This window comes from Pipistrellus hanaki (genome assembly GCF_964339955.1).
Source record: "Pipistrellus hanaki genome assembly, chromosome: 17".
Taxonomy (NCBI): domain Eukaryota; kingdom Metazoa; phylum Chordata; class Mammalia; order Chiroptera; family Vespertilionidae; genus Pipistrellus; species Pipistrellus hanaki.
The window spans coordinates 23,609,308-23,623,538 of NC_140519.1; the positions used below are offsets into that span (position 1 = coordinate 23,609,308).

The 14,231-nt window shown below is 40.2% G+C and overlaps 1 protein-coding gene across 5 annotated transcripts in view; it reads right to left on the reverse strand.

Moving 5' to 3' along the window:
* UBXN2B (UBX domain protein 2B) overlaps positions 1-14,231 on the reverse strand; it is a 43,336-nt gene that overhangs the window by 3,383 nt on the left and 25,722 nt on the right. Inside the window, exons 9-10 of one of the 5 annotated variants that reach the window (XR_014793262.1) lie at positions 12,737-12,859; positions 9,542-9,750 (exon numbers count right to left, since the gene is read on the reverse strand). The exons of 3 other annotated variants lie outside the window; for them this stretch is intronic. Coding sequence is in view for 1 of the 2 variants with exons in the window: in XM_084865108.1 (XP_084721234.1) it covers positions 12,828-12,859 (32 nt within the window). In the remaining variant the exon portion in view is untranslated. Of the gene's footprint in view, positions 1-9,541; positions 9,751-11,476; positions 12,860-14,231 lie in introns of those variants that run through there. One more of the 5 variants, XM_084865108.1, reaches the window with a different exon arrangement.

Sequence of the window (14,231 nt, forward strand, 5' to 3'; positions counted from 1 at the left end):
CTTAGCATATTAGGCTTTTATATATATAGATGTTCCAAAGATTCTCTTGTAAATAAAATATTTAGAACCCAGAACATATTTTACTTGAGAAACTACATTATATAAGTGGGATTTTATGTCCAGAGAAACAAACAAAAGTTAATCTAATCCATAACATCAGATGGTCATTCTGCTTTTAATAATTTTACAAAGTGAAAGAAAAGTGACAGAAAATGCAATTGGAATATGAATATTCTAAATGAACTAAGAAATAATTCACCTTGAAAACAGATGTCTCAAAAGAGATGGGAGATGGAACATAAAGATTCTGGGGTTATCTAGGTACTTTCAAAGGACGTGACTTAGAATTCTAGAGTCTCCAAGTTATGAATACTTACTTATTTTTCTACTGAGAAAAACAAGCAGCAGCAGGCTATTTCTAATTGTACCTCAAAGCTTATTCATTTTATCTACTTTTCTCACAGATGTGTCACTAAAGGTGAGATGATGCCAGGGAGAAGGCTAATAGCATGTAGAGAAGAACTTGAGAAAATGGGACCGATCTGAATATTAGTTTTTTAGGACTAAATACCACAGACTTGGTGACTTCTACCATAGAAATTTACCATGCAAGATCAAGGTGTTGGCAGGTCCAGAGTTTCCTCAGGCCTCCCTCAGCTTGCTGACAGCCATCTTCACAATGAGTCCTCACATGGTCCTCCTCTGTGCATGTATGTCCCTGATGTCTCTCCCTCTTCTTATAATGAATCAGTCAACTAGGATCATGGCCCAACCATATGACTTCATCTAAGCTTAATTACCTCTTTAAAGTCCCTATCTCAAATATAACCACCATTTGAGGTGCTGGGTGTTGGGGTTTCAACACAGGAGTTGGGGGTTGGGCACAATTTGGTCTATACAAGTGAAAGGAAACAAGAAGAACATCAAGGAGGTTGCAGTGCTGCCAATGGGACAAGCGAACAGGGCAGAGCGCACAGAGCGATGGTTGGGAAGAAGAGAACTGGGAGCTTTTGCATGGGGTACAGTGTGGAGAGTGGGGTATGGAACTTGGCCTCTGTGTGTGTGTGTGTGTGTGTGTGTGTTGGGGGTTGGGCGGTGACTAAAGAAGCTAAACTTTCACTGCCATGAATTTTACTTTTTCTAGGGCCAAGGGCCCTAAATCCCAATGCCATCACACACAGGCTCTGTGAAGCGCACTTTTATCCTATTTTTTCACAAGAATTGAACAGGAAGCTGGCTGAGATGACTGTGCAGTGCCCCGTGAGGGCACTTCATAGTGCCCATTTCAGACATGGCAAGCAGGGAGCAATGGTCAAGGAATTTCCTCCCCACGTGACCCAGGACCACTCAAGGAGCCTTCCCCGTGTCTCACAGGGAATTTCAGAATGGCGGCAGGCCAGGGATCATTGTGTGTCTCTCAGTCTTTCGTGTTATAAACAGGAGTATTTTCTTGCCTCATCCTACCCTACTCCACCTTGGTTCATCAGCTGAGTGTGTGTATTTTTAGTTCATATTTCTCCAGATCAAGAGCAGGTGCCCTGAATTGATGGAATCTATGCCAGGGAGCCCCCATACTTTCTGTAGGATATGGGACTCATGGTCTCGAGGGGGTGTCTCTTGGAAAGGGTGAATGTGTTCTGTAAATGAGAAGAAAGGAATCATTGTGAGGCGATTCATATAGGTTCAATGAATTCTATTTCTAAGCCAACTTTTTAGAAACCTGGGAAAATTATGAGTCCTGACTTAATTTGCGTTAGGTTGCAGCCAAATGACTGGGTTCTAGCTAACGGGATGAGTTCACAAATGCTAGAAGCCACTCCCAGTGGACCTTCATTTATTTTAATATGTTTTCATTGATTTCAGAGAGAGAAAGGGAGAGGGAGAGAGAGATAGAAACATCGATGGACTGCCTTCCGCACACCCCCTACCAGGGACCAAGCCTGCAACCTGTGCCCTGACTAGCAATCAAACTGGTGACCTCCTGGTGCCTGGGATGATGCTCCATCAGCCTAGCCACACCGGCTGGGCTCTCACCTTGCCTTTAAAAACCTCCTTCAAGATCTGCCAGTTCCCTTTTCCCTTGCCACGAGGACCTCAGATCATATATTGGAGACAAGCAGAAGGGCCTTCTGACTCTCACTGGATGTTGCATCAATGAGATATAATAAATCTGCATTATTTTGTCACTGAAATGTTAGCATACCCCAGCCTTTTTCTAATATTGAAATTCCTCACTTTTTAAATGATTCTTTCCTTCTCTATTTCTTTTCCAATTGTCCTTGACATTTACATTTGTAAAGATTTTATTTATTTATTTATTTATTTATTTATTCATTTATTTATTTATTTTTACATTCTATCATGTTCCATGTGCTAACTCACCCCCAATAGTCCACTACATAGCTCGTTCTCCAAAACTTTGGAACAACTTCACAAGTGGCTTAGCTAAGGTTTGCTTCCCAGTTCCCAGCCTCCTCCATTAGAATAAAAATCCAAGTCAAACTGTAGCCAGTCCATGAAAGTAACCTCAAACACTGAAATGCAACAACATGAGTTCAAGTGCATTTACCAAAATCCATCTCCAGCATTCCTTGATCAATTGTTTGTAGTGGAGGTAGGAGTGAGGCCCTCAGAGGCACCCTAAACATGACTGATCTGCTCAGAACTAGGAAAGAGAGGCTAAGAGCCCTTTCTCCCACTCAGTGCTTAGCTCTTCTATGAGAACATAGGCAACAACTTGATTTGGTCTAATCCTGACCCTGTTGCTTTGTGGTCAATTTACTCATTTGTTCAATCTAACACAAGAATAAGGAACAGAGCATAAATATCTACACATACCTACCCCACCCGTTTTCCACTGAGTAAGGAGGTGAGTGTAGGACTATAGGGACCACAGAGCAAATCTCAGCCTCCTTTGGTACTTGGTATTTACTTGTAGGCAGTGGGTTTCTTAGAACCTAACAGGTAAAGGTTGTAACTCCCCAGATCCTAAAGCATTCATGCATCCAGTATGACCCCCACTGAACTGCTGGACCAACCCAATATCATTTTAGTCTGACACTCCAGAGCAAGGAAAGGCACAATTATGAAGTGAGGTTTATCTTTGGTGGCCCCTTCCTCATCTCACAGTGTCCATCTTTCTTTCTTTTCTTCATTTTCTATTCTTTTCTTTTTAAAATATATTTTACTGATTTTTTACAGAGAGGAAGAGAGAGGGATAGAGAGTTAAAAACATCAATGAGAGAGAAACATCGATCAGCTGCCTCTTGCACACCCCCTACTGGGGATGTGCCCACAACCAAGGCACATGCCCTTGACCAGAATCAAACCTGGGACCTTTCAGTCTGCAGGGCGACGCTCTATCCACTGAGCCAAACCGGTCTCGGCATCTTTTCTTCTTCCACAGGCCAACAATATCCACTGAGCTAGGGCACAGTGTCCATCTTTCATTCACAAAAGAGTTAAGGGCTGCTGAGTGCTCAGGCTGCACCAGCCACAGTACATGGTGACTTATATAGATGAAAGACCCAGTCTCTGCCCATAAAGAGTTCAGATTCAAGGTCAACAATTTAGAAACCCAGGAAGATCTAATTCCAATATCTGGCATACCGAAGGGCAGATTTAAATTTAAATTTAGATGGGTATTAAAAAAGTACACTCTAATTGCAGAATAAACAGACATCATCCTGTATTAGAGGATTTCAAGTGGCAGGTGGTGACAGAGGGTGAGGGTGTCTTCCTAAGACCTTGCAGTCAGGTCTGAGGACAAATGCACTGTAGAGGCTAGCCCTGTTTCAGGGATACAGTGGCTGCCCCTTCTACCTGACTGCTCACCTACAAAACATCAAGGGTTGTTTTTCTTAAACTGTTTGCCTTATTTTCCAAAGTCTTGCCCTTATCAACCCTCGTGTGCCATATGAATCCTGCAAAACAACCCTAGTGCTCAGTGCTCCAACCTATAAACTCGCATTGGATGTCTTCCAATGCTGTCTCACGGTGTTTGAAATTCTGGCAAAAGAACTACAGTCAATAGTTGTTTGCAAAGCATTCACCTTGGTACCTTAGTTACCTCTGGTGAAACGGTGTACCCATCAGTGTGTCTCTAAAAGTCAGGAAGCCTTTGAATCTAAAGTCATTTAAGGGCAGTGGTGAGGCTAATCAGTAAGAATGTAAAAAAACAACAACTACACACCCTGATGTGGTTGCCCAAATGTAGCATGTTTAACACACACACACACACACACACACACACACACACACACACACACTATTTTGCATTCATATAAAACAAGAGAGAAAAAGTATTTTCAAATAATGAAAAATCTTTAGATTAGATGGAAAACTAAAAATGATGCAAGTCAAAGGACTCTGAGAACAAGAGGGCAATAACAGCAAAAGATTAAGTAGGCCTGGGCACTTAGAGATAAATACAACTGTAACATATAATTCCTCTATAAAATATACTTGCCACAAAACATTAAGATGTTGATATTGGGCTGATGGCCTGGTGTTAACTCACTAGGTAAATAAAAACTCCCATTCAGAAAAGAGGAAAGCCAGCAGCCACTGCTCCACAGTGAAGATGGAATCACATAGGGCAGGTATTATACGCATAGAGAGAAGGCTGAGGCTGACTGAGGAGAGAGAAATAGATATGAGAAAGTTCTGATGCCATTTGAGCTCACGGATCCAGCTGTTCGTGTGGTTCTAATCCTCCCTCCTACTCCTTAGATTCTCTTTAGATTCTATAAGATACCAATTGAGTCCTTGGCAACTTAGAGCCTTCAGTAATCTGACCCTGTACTGAATCCAATCATCAAAGGTATTTCATTCAGTGTCACAGGCACTCTAGTGCTTTGGCCTGGATTAGAGTTCTAGTCATTTTTGCCCCTTTTTAGTATATGACATCCATTACACATTGCCAAGGCAGATAAATCAAATATTGTGGCTGACTTAAGAGCTAAGGCATTTACCTAAGAGGACTAGTAAATAAAAATGAATCATAATATAGTGGCTTTTGCATACCCTGATCTTGCTCCAGATGGTCAAGTTAGTTTGCATAAATAATAAAATCATCCACAAAACATCAGTGGGTTAAAAAAAATGTGATAGATGCATTCAATAAAATATTGTTCAGTCATTAAAAGAAAATTTTGATACATATCATAACACATATGAAACTTAAGAGCATTATGCTTAATCCTGTGTAATTCCAATAAAATGAGGTACTTAGTCAAATTCATAGAGACAGAAAACAGACTGGTGATTGCCAAGGTTATGGGGAGTTGTTTACAGGATACAGACTTTCAATTTTGTAACATGAAGAGAGTTCTAGAGATTGGTTGCACAATGTGAATGTACTTAACACTGTTAAGCTGGTTACTTGAAACTGGTTAACATGGCAAAGAACTTATATGCACACTAGAGGCCTGGTGCATGAATTCGTGCACAGGTGGGGATCCCTGGGCCTGGCCGGCAATCGGGGACAATTGGGGCCATCTCGCCCAGTCCTGATTGGGGCCGATTGGGGCTGAACGACTAGGGAGAGGGAACATGGGAGGTTGGCCTACCATGAGAGGTTGGTTGTGGGAGCACACTGACCACCAGGGGGCAGCTACTGCATTAAGCATCTGCCCCCTGGTGGTCAGTGCACGTCATAGTGACCAGTCGTTCTGCTGTTCGGCAATTTGCATAATAGGTTTTTATTATATAGGACTAGAGGCCCGGTGCATGCAATTCATACGAGGAGGGCCCTGCCCTCAGCCCTCAGCCTGGCCTGCACCCTCTCTAATCCAGGACCCCTTGGGAAATGTCCGACTGCTGGTTTAGGCCCTCCCCTGCTGGACTGATCGCCCTCTAACTGCTCTCCCCTGCCAGCCTGATCACCCCTAACTGCCTCTGCCTTGGACCCTCCATTGTGATTTTGCCTGGAAGGACATCTGGAACATGTCCAGTCTAATTAGCGTATTACTCTTTTATTAGTAAAAATATGCATAACCCCTAGACACAGACAATAGTGTGGTGAAGGCCTAGGGCAGAGGGCAGGTTGGGGGTGGGGCCTACAAGGGAACAACAGAGGAAAAAAGGGGACATCTGTAATACTTTTAACAATAAAAAAACAACTGTTAAGATGGGAAATTTTATGTTATGCACATTTTATCACAATTTAAAAATATAAACAGGTTAGATAAAATGTTTTGGAACCTTGTTGTTGTTAGAAAACACACATATTTATTGATTAATTAGTCTAGCTATTAGAATAGATGACCGTCCAACCTGGATACTTAAACATTTTGATGATAGCTATTAGCCAGGTGAGTGTTCTTAAATTTTCCCCATCAAAGTACACACAAAAAATAATTCTATTTTAGGCACGTATCGGTAACTGGAAGGACCTGATTGAGGCTGGAGGACATTGGTCCATGGCCTCTGGCTGTTCTAGAATCCAACTGCCTTGCCAAGTGCTGACTATCTGCACTCTCGTCATCTCTTCTTGGCACACCTGTTGGGAAGCTCCCACCAGGCATGTGTTCACGTGATAGTGACGTCAGTCAAAGCTGGCAAAGCAAGTTTATGCAACCTGCAGCTCTCAAAAGATGGAGCAGTTCTGTTCAGATTGTTCTGGAGCTTGCAGCTTTTACCTGCAAAGCCTAAACATTATAGGCAATGCAGCTGATTTTCTGCTATTAGATTGTCCTCAGATGTTAATTAAGAGACTAGGTTGAAAATCAGAATAAGCACTAGTTGCTTATTAATGCAGATAAAGCACCACTACCAGACCCTGAGAGGTTATTTGTAGCATTCAGTATTACTTTTGAATATAAATGTAAATATTAATCACTCTTATAGGATTAATTTTTCTCCCTATCCAACCATGCATGATTTCTAATGACATAACTTATTCTAACCTGGAGTGGGTACTTTCTGAAGGCACATCTAGGAAAATAGATCCCCCATATAAGACATTACCATTGTGCTACATCATTACATAGTATGTCCGGGTATACTTAATTCCAAAATAAAACAAGAATCTTTCTGTATCTTAGATCAAACACTGCCTATGTCATTATTAGACTGACTCTATGTTGGCTTTCTGAAATGTCATTTTAGGTAAAAATGATAGTGACATTTCTGAAAAACGAGACTGTGGCAGTCTACATGTGAAAGATACTCTTCTCTTTGAAGTGGGGGTGGTGATTTCCCCTCCCCTGAGTCTGCCTGGACTCGGTGACTTGATTGTGAATGATGCTGCATTATAAAAGGCTAGGTTAGCCCTAACTGGTTTGGCTCAGTGGACAGAGTACTGGCCTCAGGACTAAAGGGTCCCGGTTTTGATTCCCTCAACATCATGTACCTCAGTTGTAGGCTCCATCCTTGGCCTAATCATGGCGCATGCAGGAGGCAACAAATCGATGTGTCTCTCTCACACAGATGTTTCTCTATCTCCCTCCCTTCCACTCTCTCTAAAAAGAAAATAGGGTGGTGAAGGCCTGGGGCAGGGAACCCAATGGGGGTAGAAGGAATCAATGGGGGTAAGGGGAGGGACATACGTAATACTTTAAACAAAAAAGACTTAATTTTAAAAATTCAATCCTCGTGTGAGGATTGACAACAAAGGCTAAGCAAAGCCTAACCTCAAGAATTCTGCTTTCTGAGTACAAAGGGTTAAGTACAGCTATGAGCTTGGATATGCTCAAACAGTACTGACTTCTGGAGACTAAGAATATTCTCTGGAGATCAAAATTGAAACAGAAAAACACATTTTAGACATCTCTCACAAAGTGAGGAAAATGGGGAGAAAAGCATAAAATGGAGTTAAACTTAGCTAAATATGACAGTCTAGACACTGGGGTGTGGGAGGGAGAGAATTCCTCAGCCTGGCCTGTGCCCTCTTGTAGTGCAGGACCCCTCGCTCCTTACTGCTCAGCTGGCTGCTCCTTAGCACTGCTATGGAGGCAGGAGAGGCTCCCGCCACCACCGCTGAGCTCCCCAGCTGTGACCCTGCTTCTAGCTGAGCAGAGCTCCCCCTGTGAGAGTGCACTGACCACCAGGGGGCAGGTCCTGTATTGAAGGTTGGTGCCCAGGTGATCAGTGAGCATCATAGCAACTGGTTATTCTGGTCATTCCACCGTAATGGTCACTTAGGCTTTTATTATATAGACTAGAGACCCGTTGAACAAAGATTCATGCAATAGGCCTTCCTTCCCCTGGCTGCCAGCACCGGTTTTCCTCCGGTACCTGGGACCCAGGCACAGCAGAGCCAAGCCTTTAGCCTTCAGGCTTGGCTCCAGCCACAGAGGAGCCTAGAGTCTTCAGTCTTTGCTTGGGCAGAGCCTTCAGTTCCTGTGTATGCAAATTAACCACCATTTTTTGTTGGGTTAATTTGCATATTCACTACTAATTGGCTGGTGGGCATTGCAGAGGTACAGTCAATTTGCATCTTTCTCTTTTGTTAGTGTAGATAACTCATCCAAAGAAAAATATAAGTAATACTTAAATAAGAATATAAATGGACTAATATGCTGCATCTATACTTGTTTTACTTCTTGGCATTCTGGTCACAAGCCTCCAGAAATCTTCAAAGCATTCCAAAATTGAAAGAATCTTCACAAGTCCCATCAACATTGAGTTCCTGTTTTGGTTGAGATAAGCAGGCTTCCAATCAGCACATTATCATTATGATTAAATGTTAAGAGGAGTTTTGAGAGATGATTTTAAGAACAATATAGCGCTGAAGCCGGTTTGGCTCAGTGGTAGAGCGTCGGTCTGGGGACTGAAAGGTCCCAGGTTCGATTCCGGTCAAGGGCATGTACATTGGTTCCGGGCACATCCTCGGTAGGGGGTGTGCAAAAGGCAGCCAGTCGATGTTTCTCTCTCATCGACATTTCTAGCTCTCTATCTCTCTCCCTTCCTCTCTGTAAAAAATCAATAAAATATATTTAAAAAAAAGAACAATATAGTGACTTTATTTTTCATCACATTTCAAATTTTGTAAAAATACTATCTATACCTTTTAAGATGTAAATAAATTTTAGAACTAAAAGAAATGATCCCTATTTCACAGTACAGAGTCATGCAAGGATTGCCTTAAATCTATTGGTGAGAGGTGTATAATCCTTTATCTTGTTGTATAACACTGTACAGAGGTGAAGTGACTTGTGTAAGGTCTCACTGATGCTAAATGGTGGCATAAGAAATAAGATCTAGGTTAGAGTCATTTCCTTTCCCCCACTAGGGTTGGGGAACAGTTTTTCTGACAAGGGCCATATGGATATTTATAACATCATTCAAGGTCCATACAAAATTTTCAACTTAAAAATTAACCTGCTATATTTGATCACACATTTAATTAACTCACCCCTGATACCTTGGCAGAGTCAGGCCAAATGATTTTGTGGGTTTTATATGGCCCCTGGGCCAGATGTTCCCCCCCTGCGCCTAAGCCATGCTGCATTTATATACTACCTTGCTCCTAGAGAAATCTATAGGAGACACAGACATTTGAGAAACAACTTCAAACAGGTAACCTGATGAGCTCATTGCCATAATTGTCTTTAATGTGACTTTACTGATTTTGGAGAAAGAAAAGAAGAGAAAGGGAGAGAAACTTGGATGATAGAAACATCGATCGGCTGCCTCCTTCATGCATCTACTGGGGATTGAGTCCACAACTCCAGCATGTGCCCTGATGGGGAATAGAACCAACAACCTTCTGGTACATGTGACGATGTCCAACCATCAGAAGCACACCTGCCAGGGCACATTACCATGATTTTAGTCTACTAAAACTGAATTGAAAAACTGGTTCAAGCCTCCAGTTCACCTTGGTTCATGTTATATAGGCCACACATTAAGGTCTATGACTTTTAAAAAATATGTCTCAAATAAAAGCAGAAGAAATCAAAGTTGGTTATACTGACATGGGTTAATTAAATTTATTTCCCACCTTTTGCTCTGTTTACTTTAAATGGCCTCTTTTTCAAAACTTAGATTTATACAAAAAAAGGCAGTCAAACTCATAACTGTATCAATAGGACAAGGAGATATCAGTAGAAATAAAGTGTGAGTTTGTGTGCATATTAGAAAGCTTAGAAATGGCAAGCGTTTTCTCACTGAAGAGCTGTAAAGCCTCCAAAGTCAACATGTGCCAGTTGGTTCCCTGCAGAGCCTGTTCAGCTCTGGACCCAATAGCCAAGATCAAGGCCATTTGCTGTTAAGAGCAGACCTTGAACAGTATTTATCAAGGTCTTTTTTTATTTTTTTTAAAGCACCACAGCTGTTTGGAACATTGAAACCAAACTGCACTTGCACAAAAGCCTTGTTCTTTTTGGGTGTCCTACTCCTTATGAGGTAGTGCTGTCCTAAATCTATAAGCTCTAAATGACATTAAAACAAAAAAACAAAAAACTGCAATACCATTGCCACACTGTCACTAAAAATCCAACCAGGATGTAATGGATGGGGAAAATGCTATTTACAACTTCTAAGGTAGGCAAATCCTATTGAATGAACTCCCACCTTTTTCTAAGGAAAAACTCAGTTGGCTTGACTAAGGGCCTAAGTTTATGATTAATTGGGTGACATTAATAAAAATTATACTAGTTTCATTTGTACAATTCTAATACATCCTCTGTATATTGTTTTCACTACCCCAAGTCTCATTCCATTACAATTTGTACCCTTTACCCTCTTCTACCTGTAAGAAAATGTTAATTATATTTAGCCCTGTGTTCCTTATCTATACTGCAGGGGGTCAGGAAAAAGCAGGGCTAACTGATATTGATGTCTGGATAATTCCTTGCTCTTATCTGAACAAGTAACTTTTATCCTCTCCCTTTATGTTATTAAACCTGCTAAGCAGCAGCTAATGATGGACATCCTTTCCTAGGGCCCACACACCCTCTGGTGGAGATGATAAGTAATCAAATCCCACACACTGGTGTCCTAATGTTAACTTGTCAAAGGTAACTCCAGGTTGTTTTTTTTTTTTTTTAACTATCAGAAGCATCTTAATCTTCGTAAAGATTAACAGGGCCTGTGACATAAGCATTCATTGCCAGATGATAAAAAAAAAATCATTGCTGTCTACTCACATGCCTCCCTCTCCACAGACTGTTTTATAAGATTGGAGTCCTTTTATGAAAGAAACTAAATAATTATCAACAATAGCAGTTTTTATATTGTTAATTGCTCTTTTTAAAAAAATATATATTTTATTGATTTTTCACAGAGAGGAAGGGAGATGGATAGAGAGCTAGAAACATCCATGAGAGAGAAACATCGATCAGCTGCCACTTGCACACCCCCTACCGGGGATGTGCTCGAAACCAAGGTACATGCCTTTGACCGGAATTGAACCCGGGACCCTTCAGTCCGAAGGCTGACGCTCTATCCACTGAGCGAAACCGGTTTTGGCAATCTCTTTTCGTATATTAAAGAAAACCATCTCCTCCCACCAAATGTTTTAATGATTTTTAAAAGGTTGTATTAAGAGCTTTTCCAATTTCTAGGTTTAATAAACTTTCTGGCTTACAGTTAAGAATACCAGATTCTTGCACTAGATAAATGTAAAAAAGAATCTGATATTCTTATCTCTAGTTTTTTTTTTTTTAAAGGACATAATAGTCTTATAGAAATAGTGCCAGACACTTTCAAACACTGATTTTTTCTGCCACATCATTTCAGATATATTAAAATTGCAAGGAAGATAGCAAACATTGAGGAAAAATGTAATAAAACATTGAACTTCATTAGAGTATTCCACACAAAAATGTTACATAGGACCAATATTATCAAATCATAAGTTAACATTTCACCTAAGGATATTTTTGGTGGTGAAGCTAAGAGTTACCATATTTGCTGAATATCCTTTAGAAAAGGACTTAACTTTTATCAGTCATCTATAAAACCAGTATCCAGATATTTCTGTGTGTACAATTCAAATGAGCAATAAGAAACGAGATGCTGGTTACCCAAGCATTGTAGGAAGATGGAAACGGAAACACACCAAGGAGGAGACACTGGCTTCCCCTCTACTCAAAATGTGATTGTCCCAAGCCATTTACCTTTTTTCCTCCTGAAGATCAGAGGGATAAAATTTATCTGTTTATCTCCCAGGTTTCTCATCAAGGCCTTGCCCTACCCAATCCTGTTCATATGTGGCTCTTCTCCCTACATATTTTAGGAGGGAGAACTTATTGTTTCCAGAAAAGTTCCCAGTAAATCAGAAAGTTTGGGATGTAATATTTAGAAATATATAGGGGACAAAGAGAAAAGAAAGAAGAGGAAGGAAGAATGGAAGTGAAAGTTTATGTATTGGGTGGAGATTGTGTTGGTTAGATAACAGACCTATCTCAGCACTACCTCCAACTCCCACATACATATAGTACAAAGATGATAACTTGGCAGATAGTCTATGAGTAAAAATAAGTACCATTATTTATAACAGGAAGAATAATGAGAAAATAACCAAATGTACTTTTATGTACTTAACTATTTAAGCCAAATCTTAACTTTGATTGGAGAAAACCCATAAAAGTGGAATTAGGGGACTTATTTTCAAGAATGAAATAAAAAACTTAAGTGATAAAATTTAAAAACCTAGAAATGCAAACACCTTTTATAATTTTATTTTCACTAAGAGATTACATTTTAAAAATCTTATTTAAAAAATTTAGACTAAGAGATTACATTTAAAAAATCTTATTTTAAAAAATTTTGAAAAAATAATACATACAGTTTGTGAATCATGAGTGGTCCTGTGCATCTGAGGTGAGATCAAATGAATGCATGCCAAGTACTCACTGAGGCATGGTGAGTCATGCAATTTAATCTAGCTTCTTTGCTATTTTCATTATATCTAAAACAAAAGGATTACGGTGTCTCAGGATATAATTCTGCAGTAAAGTAACTTCTTATTTGGAGGACTGCACATAGAGAACTCCTGATCATTTATAATTGTAAGCTCTGGTGCCATTTTTAATGTCAAGTGTACTTAAGGTTTGTGCTTATGTTTTAAAAATGAAATCTAACCCCAGCTGGTTTGGCTCAGTGGATAAGAGCGTCGGCCTGTGAAATGAAAGGTTCCAGGTTTGATTCCAGTCAAGGGCACATGCTGGGTTGTGGGCTTGATCCCCAGTGGGGGACTTGCAGGAGGCAGCCTATCCATGATTCTCATCTTGGATGTTTCTTTCTCTCTCTCCCTCTTCCTTCCTCTCTGAAATCAATAAAAATACATTTAAAAAATCTATGCAAATTAAAGAAGTACTAGTTGAGTATTTTAACATACATAAAAGGTTGCTATTAAGGAATATCAAAATGAGAACTGTATAAGATCATTACGTTTCTGAAAAATAAGAACATTGAAACTCATAGATGTTTGCAGATATCCTTGTCTGCTTAAAGGTTATTTGGAAATCGGTAACTCCAGGTCATTTCTGCTTTCCTTGCTTGCGTGGCAGATTGGGTAATGTCGTTAATTTAGAGAACAGGAACAATATCTAATGACAAGTGAGAATTTTCTTTATAAGTTCAGCCAAATTGAGAGTGCAGCCAAAGTCAACATCTCCTCAAACTAGTGTGATTTCAAAGGCACAAGTGGTAGGTGATTAAACCTCCATTATCATCTTTCTGTAGCTTTTTAGTTCACAAAAGTGTTTACATATATTTTAGCATACTCCCAATTTATTGTGATTAAATTTCACTAAATCAACTTTCACTTTTGGGGTTATCAGAATTAAAGTAAATAAATGATGAGGTATTATAAAAAATTGTAATTATAAACAATCAGATTACATGACAAAAGACCAGCATACTTTTCTGAGGAATCAAATACTGTAGAATTTACCAGGTTGAGTCTCCATCATGACTTCATAGAGCAGTGTTCTTTCTTACTCCTACACTTCTAGGCTCACAGCACCTTCCTTCTTACAGAGATCCAGGCAATGAGGCATTTCACACACTGTTAGCATCTCAGGAGGGCATTTCTTAGCCCACCTCACCCACACTCACCCACCAGGGCCACTCACTTTCAGGTATAGTGCTACCATGCCTGGAAATGAGCCAAAGCTGCCACTTCTACAACACTTCTCTGCTCCTTCCTTTACAACTCAATCAAAATGTACAAATGTTTTCTGCCGCCATTATTAACTTTGTTGGCACTATTTGGAATCTCCCATTTTTAAAACACAAGTACAGCCAAGGCTGATGTGTACAGTGGTTAGAGCACTGAC